The following is a 9,683-nucleotide window of genomic DNA, read 5'->3' as shown; positions in this document are numbered from 1 at the left end:
TAGAATAAAATTACCAAGAGGAGGAGGGAGAAAGAAACAGGAGGTTAGAGCCAGGGAATTTATCGGATTGCAAAGGATAGGGGGGAGTGGGGGTGAATTGGTGCCAATTAATCCTGTGGGATTGAGAGGAAGGTGGAACCATCTCTAAACACGGCAAGGGGCATGTCCAGGAGCTTATTGGAGCTGGGGAGCAACATAAAAACCCCCTGCCTGGCACTGACCTCTTATATCCTTCAGATCAGCCTGGTAGCCAGAAAAGAGAAAGTTAACTTATCTCATATTCATACAGTCATGACTGGGCGAGATGACATCTCAGAGGGCAAATCAAAAGTGAAGATCCTGGCCCCAAGTGCTGGAAATGAGAAATCGGGACGTTTTCATGGACCTGCAATGAGATCCAAAGGCTTTGCTATCACTGACCTGCTTGGTCTAGAAGCAGAACTACAGCCACCATCAGTCTCTCTTCCCAGCTGTGAAGGTCCAGGAGGAGGTCTTGGTGGGATCTCCATGGCTAATGGCTCGCTGCCCCTTGGGTTGGGGTTTCTGTGTGGTTTTGCCTCTCAACAACCCACTGGGACTACTTGTCTTCTCCCAACTCACATACCATTTCTACAGCCTAGAGCCGAGCATCAGTACATCCACAGCTCAGACAAGCACAAGGAAAATATCTCTGGTAACTAAATATTTATTGCATAGAAAATATCTATGTATGCCATACTAAAAAGGGGTAAAAATTGTTACATGTAAACTGTGAATATTATATCATATTAATATTTCTAATTGTGGTAATATAAGTAGGAATATGCTTTTTAGTGGATAAAAAAAGATATTATTCTATTCCCCAAAACAAGACAATGTTCCTACAAGAAGAATGTTTATGGTTTTATGTTGTAGCCATTCAGTATGGTCATTATTAGTGTACGAAACCTGTAGGTTCTGGTGTGCATTGCTTCCATGTGTGACAGCCGCTTGAGAAAGTGATTGTTGGAGATAACGAGCCCTGGATCAGAGAGCTGTCCAGCTTGTATGACCTTTCTGTGGTGCTGAATGGCAGGTAGTAAATACATCATACAACTTTCTCCTTTAGCCTGAACTGAGCTTATGTTACCAGCTAATGAATTGCGGTGTCCGTATGTTAAACATAAATATACAGTTGAACATGAAAGAAAATGTACATTTTTCTGAAAATGTTTATAATCTATTATTACTTAATATGTTCTACTTGTACTATTTTATAATGCTTGATGAGCAATATTGAAGTCCATCTTTGCATTTCTAGATGATGACAGCCTCCTAGGAGATAAAAGTGATTCGAAGGCATCTGGATCACAAGCAAAAAGAAAGAAGAGAAGACACAGGTGATTTAGAGATCTTTACTTTGTGACCCACAACGGCTACAAATATACAAATAGTAGTACATTGGCCTGTAAATCCAGAGAATGCCACTGACTGCAAAGATAATATGTTGTATATTGACATTCAAGCAGAACATTTATGACCATTGGTAGAGGCCCGTGTGGAGTATTATCTTCCATAATCTGTAAAACTAAGATGATTAACAATCATTTTACACTTCAGAAAATGTATAAATTTGGACCCACCTTGAACACCAACATCAGCCGGGCAACTATATGTATCATGGCCAAAAGACTTTAGGATCCAAGCCCAAGGGCCTAACACTAGACCTACTATTTCAAGTTATGGCTTTCTGGTTTATGTTGTCATCAGAGTGATCCTGATGGACTAGAGGGTTATGTATTTTGGCAAATGATGGCAATGGTCCATAATCATATATCTATATCTGCAGGACTGTATTTACTGCTCATCAGCTGGAGGAATTAGAGAAAGCCTTCAATGAAGCTCATTATCCTGATGTGTATGCCAGAGAAATGTTGGCTCTCAAGACAGAACTGCCTGAGGACAGAATACAGGTAACATATGAGAAACGTTATATACTACTACAACTCCAACTTCCCAGATATGGAGTTCATATGTTATTGCAACAACCAAAAACGGGAGAAGGTGGCATTACTATTTTAACGTGTCTGCTTTGACCATTACTTTTGTGATATTGATCACATTTTGCTACTGTGTATTAAAGGTCTGGTTCCAGAACAGGAGGGCTAAGTGGAGAAAGCGAGAGAAGTGTTGGGGCAGGAGCAGCGTTATGGCAGAATATGGGCTGTATGGTGCCATGGTGAGGCACTCCATCCCACTACCTGAGTCCATCATCAACTCGGCAAAGAATGGGCTTGTTGGCTCTTGTGCTCCATGGCTATTGGGTGAGGAAGCTTATGCAGTTCATACCTTAAAACCTACATATATTTGTAAGAGATAAGTAAGAGCAAATTGTCTCTGAACATTTTCTAAGATTAGTCCAAGATTTTTAACACTTATTTTAATGCTGAGGCTTTCAATAAAGTTTTCACAAATGGAAATACATGCAAATATTAAATGAAATACAACAATATATTTTACCACTTGTTAGCAGGTGTAATGTTTTGCAATTAATGATCTAAAATATATATATTTTTTTTTTACTTTTTAGGCATGCACAAAAAATCTGTAGACATCACCAGGAAGGCAGATGTGGATGAACAAGCACCAGATATTTACAGGGGGGAACATCATATCGATAATTTATTATCCAGGCCATCAGAATCCCATAGGAACATACAGGACAGAGGCAATAGTATGGACATATCTGAAGAAAGAGCCATTGATCTCTCAAGCACAGCAAAACAAGAGGCACCATGCAATATAATAAGGCATGGATCCAGCAGAGACAGTCAAAATGACACCACAGACAGTGAGCACTGAGCCGACTGTTTTTAGTTCAGAGGAGAGAGGCTGGTAACGGGTTGGGAGGGGGTTGGAAAGAATAGAATGGCAGGGCCAAATACAATCATGGACAATTATTGCACATGTATTTCAGTCAACAATTTCTGAAAACTTTATTGCAGTTTTTTTTAATTTCTTTATCAGAGCATAAGCTAATAGTGTAATTGTGTAAATTATTGACTATTTTCTTAGCTTTTTTATGTATACAAAAATAGGTAATATGTCATTTGGATTCTCTTGTACAAATCAACTTTTTTTTTAAATATTTTTTTTCTATAAATAAGTTACATGGTGACTACAACAGATGCTTTTGCAGTGTCACCGGGTCAGTACAATAAAATATATCACCAAAACTCATTGTCATTTTGTTAAAAAAAATAATAAACAAGTTAGACTGTGATAAATTGAGCTTTATAAATATCATGCTCAATTTTTATTTAATTTTAAAAAATTAATCTTTACAGGTAGAACTCACCCCTTTTTTTAATCAAAAATAACTTTTTACCTTTTGGAAATATTTGTTGCACAGTATTTAAAATATTCTTCTTTCCTGTGTTTCTAACTGAAAGAGATTCAAGAAATACTGTTTATTCTTATACAAATTTTACAGTTTTTTTTAGCGTGTTTTTTTTTTAACAATATGAAAAAAAGGTATTCCCATTAAGATACCGTAAACTAAATTGAAATCATGTGTATTAGCATATTTAAAATAGTTTATACCATCAATATCTTCAAAAATGAGACATTAATAACTTTCTATATATTATCGAATGGACATTAAGAACCTTAAAGTTCCAACGACTTCACTATATTACAAATATTTGAATACATTAAACACATCTAAATCATTTATGGATTTTTAGCCTACATTTATAAAAAATGTTTTTGCTAACACTTCATTAATAAACTTAGCTTTAAATGATTTTTTATTTCCCCAACAGTTTAAATATAGCAATAATAATAATGTAGAGACTGGAAAATATTTTTTTCGCACTATTTTTTTTTTTTCGTTTTGAACTAGTGCAAGTTAAAGCAAAACATTAAAAACTATTAATTGCGCACATCATTGTTCATGTTTTTTTCACAAAAATTTGTTTTTTTGCAGCCATTTCTAATCCACGTTTATTAACTCCAAAAATATGTAACATTTTAAGTCTCTAGGACCATGGGTTTAAATAAGTGTTTATCCTTGGATGAATCTGCATATGTTAAACATTTAGATGAAGAGTCAACTTTTTATTTAATATTTCAATTTTTGAAAATTGATAAAAATCCACAGCCTTACACATATTCATTGTATATTTTGTATATAAATATCAACTTTTATAAGCTCAGATAGACAAAAAGAGCTTGTTCCTCACTTATCTATGCATAGAACATGAAAAAGGATGTTCGAATTCTCAACAGAAGACGCTTTCTTCTAACAGGAGAATATATTTTGTGAAGAGAGAATAGTAAATGTTTGTAATTATTGGAATTGTCTGTAAATCTATGTTCTAATGTTCGGCTTGTGTCGCAGCCATTTCATATTTATGTATTGAAGCACTTTGGTAGCCAGGGGTTTTTAAATTTGTTTGTTATATTTTATCATATATTTATTATGTGCAAACCAATAAAGATTTCTGTATCTTTTAAATCGGTTGTGTTTTTGATTGACATGTGACCAAAAAGGCAAAAACTGTGATTGCAAGAAGATATGAAAAAAATTATAAATGTCTAAGAGCAAGGACAGGCCAGTTGACCAGATCAATAGATTGTACGATAGAAAGTTTATTTGTATGGAGGCCATTCATTTTCCCTTTAGCTTCCAGATATTTTTATTTCAAAACAATTAAAATCAATTCAAAAAGTGTTCTAAGTGCAGATTTCCTGGGTTAAAGGAGCTATCTGGTGAGGTGAGAAATAATTTGATTTTTAAAATAGAAATTACTGTAATAGAACTTACAAATATATTTCACTTATGAATGTTTCTCCGTTGGCCGCGTTAATTTAAACATACTTAGAAAGCTTCATCCCCTCTCTATGTATTGACACGTGATATAGCTCGCTGTCTGCCATTCTTAATTCATTAAGCCAGCCCCCTTCTCCACATGACTGAGGCAGAGACAGAGATGGGGGCTGGGTTGGCTATAGAACTGGGTCACATAGCCCTGTATATCATGTGCAAATAAGCAGAGGGGCATGAAAAACCCATTAACAGAAACACGTGCGTCACTTCTGTATTTTTCACCCACTCCTGGTTTTGGCTTACAAATACTTATGTCAAATACTGACCAAATACTCATCATGTGAATGTGGCCTAAGACATAAATGAATCTCCTTGGATGGCAAAAGGACACTGAAATTGGTGAAACATTGGAGCTTTTCGTAATTAGAGTACCATAATGCATTGGCTGAGGCTGCAGATGTAGGGCGCAGGACAAGGGAACATAAAGTAGAGGATCTGATCATTCCTGAAGGAACTTGTAGAGATAGTTGTTGAACGCAAACAAACCTTGACTTTTCCTAAGAGTCACTCAAGCATAATGGTAAGCACTCAATGAGCCACAAAAACATAGCAGTTCAACGTCAATGAGGTAGACAGGGGATTGCAGTTTAACAATGAGGCACATATGATTAACAATATACGCAGAAAGGCACAGCACTTAAAGTCATTAGTTGAACCTTTGAAATGTAGATAAGATCTGTAGTTGTGACTTCCCCATCAGGCCATTACAGTCTTCAGGGGGTTGCACTGCATTTCCCTTGCATAAACCTCAGTATCTCTCTCAGTTCTCAGTCACAAGGATGTGCAGAGACTAACTTCTCCGTCTGCCTGGCCTCATGATCAGCATGTAGTCTAAGGGGTAAGGTTTCTCCTTGTGGAGAGTGACATATCAGCTATGGCTTGTCAAGGTAAGGAGGCTTATTCGCTGTGCAATGCTCCTTTGGGAATTTTAATATGCAAATTGCCTCTTCAGAGAGAAAGAGGACTTGAACCTATAGCGCCGTGTCTGCAAATTAAGATTCTGATTTGGCTTTTATCCTAAGTCATATTACAAGACTCGTTAAAAGGTTGATTGTGACTTGCAGGATCGCTACTACCAACAGGTGGCGCTATAGACTTCAAGTCCTCTTTCTCTCTGAAGAGGTAATTTGAAGATCAGCAATCAGCAGGTAGTGAGACTCACTCTCCATCTGCCCTAACGCATGGAGCATGCCTAGCCCAGGGTGCAAGTCACAGGAAGCATGCCTAGCACAGGGAGCATGCTTCAGGAAGCATGTCTAGCGCAGGGAGCATGCCACAGGTAGCATGCCTGGCACATGGAGCATGACTAGCGCAGAGAGTATGCCACAAGGAGTATGTCTAGCACAAGGAGTATGGCACAAAGAGCATGTCTAGCACAGGGTGGATGGCATAAGGAGCATTTCTAGTGCAGGGAGCATGCCACAGGTAGAATATCTCGCACAGGGAGCATGCCACAGGTAGCATGACTAGCACAGGGAGCATGCCACAGGTAGCATGACTAGTGCAAGGAGCATGCCACAAGGAGCATGCCTAGCGCAGGAAGCATGGCACATGGAACATGTCTAGCACAGGGAGCATGGCACAAGGATCATGTCTAGCGCAGGGAGCATGGCATAAGAAGCATGTCTAGTGCAGAGAGCTTGCCACAAGGAGCATGTTTAAGCACAGGGAGCATCCCTCAGGGAACATCTCTAGCACAGGGAGCACTTTGCTCCAGATCATGCCACTGATTTCAGCAAAGTACTTGAACACTTAACCATTTGCGGATGTTGGCGACACCTGCTACTTTGATTTGCATAACCTTTTGGCTTGTCCTTCTTTATGTTTCAACTTCAATGTTGAGGATTCCATAATATACAAATATCCATAACTACATATAATATGTAATCAACATTGAAATTGCAATTGCATACGTATGTATATAAAGTAATATAAATACTTATCATGCTAAACTCTATGGTGTTAATCTATGTGCCTTCATGTCACATCACACTTGTCCCCTCATGGGGCAAAAAGTTTTTATAATTTTTTTCATATTAAATGGGACCTGTCAGAAAGTTGTTCTACGTCAAACTAATATCTTATGTCACATTTGAAGTGACTTTGAGGGGTCTACAGTTGTGCTCAAAAGTTTACTTACCCCGGTAGAATTTTTACTATATTGGCCTTTTTTCAGAGAATATGAATGATAACACCAAAACTTTTTTTCCACTCATGGTTAACAGTTGGATGAAGCCATTTAGTGTCAAACTACTGGAGACAAATATATATACTCTTTGCGTGAACGCAGCTTCTGCTGAGCAGTATGTATACGGCGCATGTCAGGAAGGGGTTTAACCAAGTCTAATAACACGCCTGGTATCCTCATTTTTTGTGTCCGCTTTACTACTCCTCCATCATAGAGGATGTTTGTTTCCTATATTTTGTATTTTTGAATATTTCTACTTATTTTTAATTCTTCTGGATTAAAGACTTCATGATTTTAACCACGTCTCCATGCACTATGGATCAACTTTTTCCTCTCCTGTGCCTAATCAACGCAGTTTATGTGCAGATCAAGCTACATTGAGGGGTGAACTGTTTTTTCCTTTTTTCTATTCTCATAATGATGGCGCTTGCTTGATATTTTGGGCACTAGATCAAGTCACTGAGAGAAGAGTAACTTGTCAGTCAGTGACGGGAGGCTGGCAACGGGGGAGGAAAGAGGGAGAAAGGCAATAGAGAGGTAAAGCCCCTGTCACACATAGCGATCTCGCTAGCGAGATCACTGCTGAATCACAAGTTTTGTGACGCAACAGCGATCTCACCAGCGAGATCGCTGTGTGTGACACTTACCAGCGACCGGCCCCCCTTCCAGTTATCGCTGATCGTCCTGGAATGGCCAGGACATTTTTTTGATCGCTGGTCTCCTGCTGGCCAGCACGCATTGCTGCGTGTGGCAGGCGGGAGACCAGCGATCAGCGAGCAGGAGCTGGTAACTAAGGTAAACAGAGGGTTTCTAAGCGGCGTGCAGCGCTTAGAAACCCGATGTGTACCTTAGTTACCAGCGCGCTGATGCAGGGAGCTGGTAACCAAGGTAAATATCGAGTTTCTAAGCGCCGCGCGCCGCTTAGAAACCCGATGTGTACCTTGGTTACCAGCTCCCTGCACCAGCGTGCTGGTAACTAAGGTACACAGTGGGTAACTAAGCGACGTACGTCGCTTGTTACCCTCGTGTCGCTGGTGCTGATCGCTGGTGAAATCTGCTTGTTTGGCAGCTCACCAGCGATCATGTAGCGACACACCAGCGATCCTGACAAGGTCATATCATTAAGAAAAAACACAAAAATTGAGCTTGGTTTGAGATGATACACATGCAGCGTATAAATGCATGTATACGCTGCATGTGTATCATCTCAAACCAAGCTCAATTTTTGTGTTTTTTCTTTGTATTTTTTGCATTCTGTGCAAGCTGGGGTGTGGCCTCCCTCTCCTGAGCTGGAAATTGTATATAAGGCTTCCCCAGACTGGTGTCTACTGTTTGGGACCCAGTCCTTTTGTCTGCCCTTGTTCACACATTGAGGTCAACTTTGACACAAAGCAAGGTTTTTAATATTAGACAGTGTAGGACTATCCCAAACAGAGTTACCTTGTCGTGGTGGGATGGCTTTCATGCTGCTTTTGATCAAAAACAGTATTACTAAAAACTGTATTATTTAGATGCACTTTTGCTTTTACTTATTTAGTTACAGCAGGGTTTTTGCTCACTTTGTCTTTTGCAGGTTTTAAGGTCATATCATTGTCAGGATCGCTGATGTGTCGCTATGTGTGATGGGGCCCTTAGTGCAGGCCAAGTCCCCTGCATGTGTGGCTCACTGGCTTAAAAATTGGACAAGGAATTTCTCGGAAATGGAAACATAGATTAGTAAGGCATGGATAAAATTCAGCGTTACAGAGACTTAGCATAGATGATTTTATTTTAGTTTGGGGTACAAAAATCTGCTGACAGGTTCCCTTTCCACATTTTTTCATTTAAATTTAGCTGTGTGCACTGTTTTGTATAACTGACATTCTACGGTAACTTTACTCTCTAGGTCGATATGATTATGGCAATACCAAATTAATATAGTGTTTTTTGCTTTACTACTTTTCCACAATAAAATCACTTTTTTATATAAAAGAATATTCATTTTTGTGTCATTATATTTTGATAGCATCTTTAATTTTTCTGCTGATGTAGCTTTGAGAGATGTTATTTTTTGCTAGTCAAGTGACAGTGTTCATTGGTACCATTGCGGGATATCACATTTTTTATCACCTTTTATGTTTGGAAAGCTGGAAAGTGATATCACAAAAAAAAAACAATTATGGATTTTTTTCTATTTTATGTTATTCACTATATGGTACCGTATAAGAAGCATGTTAATTTTTTTCTTCAAGAAGATATGCCTACAGCAAATCTACTTAATATTTTTTTATACACAAAAAAATCATTTATCAATTGTCTACTTTTGTTTTACCATATTTTGAGTCAATTTTTTTTATTTGTATGCTGACTGAGCTGTGTGAGGGCTTGTTTTTTGTGGGATAAACTGTACTTTACATTTATACAATTTTGAGGTACATGTTAATTTTTTTGATCACTTTTATTCTATTTTTTGGAGGCTGGTAGAAAAAAGGCAGAATTTCTTGAATTTTTTTTTTTTTTAAATAGGGTTTAGTATAATTTCCAAGCTAACTTTAGTCTGCTGGTTGAAAAATTTCAGTACATCTAAAAGAATCACTAACGGTAATTTTTTTTTTCTTACATATTCTGAGAGCTGTTGTTTATTTTAATTAATTTTATTCAGTTTTT

The 9,683-nt window shown here is 38.0% G+C and overlaps 1 protein-coding gene across 1 annotated transcript; it reads left to right on the top strand.

The window, feature by feature from the left end:
- The first annotated feature begins 291 nt into the window (after positions 1-291).
- VSX1 (visual system homeobox 1) lies at positions 292-2,973 on the top strand. The gene is made up of 5 exons (XM_073557732.1): positions 292-673; positions 1,280-1,358; positions 1,808-1,931; positions 2,102-2,282; positions 2,549-2,973. The coding sequence occupies exons 1-5, from the start codon at positions 292-294 to the stop codon at positions 2,818-2,820; spliced, it is 1,038 nt and encodes a 345-aa protein (XP_073413833.1). The 3' UTR covers positions 2,821-2,973.
- Positions 2,974-9,683: the final 6,710 nt, after the last annotated feature.

Source organism: Dendrobates tinctorius, unplaced genomic scaffold, assembly GCF_039654945.1.
Source record: "Dendrobates tinctorius isolate UK_male_01 unplaced genomic scaffold, ASM3965494v1 ptg000250l, whole genome shotgun sequence".
NCBI classification, from domain to species: domain Eukaryota; kingdom Metazoa; phylum Chordata; class Amphibia; order Anura; family Dendrobatidae; genus Dendrobates; species Dendrobates tinctorius.
Note: the sequence above shows the minus strand (reverse complement) of the source record. Positions and strands in the feature narration are given on the sequence as shown.

Bases quoted from the DNA above. Each gene is read 5' to 3' on its own strand.
- VSX1 (XM_073557732.1), top strand. From the start codon at position 292: ATGACTGGGCGAGATGACATCTCAGAGGGCAAATCAAAAGTGAAGATC. The intron at 1,359-1,807 runs GTGATTTAGAGA...CTATATCTGCAG, and splicing joins AGAAAGAAGAGAAGACACAG to GACTGTATTTACTGCTCATC. The intron at 2,283-2,548 runs GTGAGGAAGCTT...TTTACTTTTTAG, and splicing joins TTGTGCTCCATGGCTATTGG to GCATGCACAAAAAATCTGTA.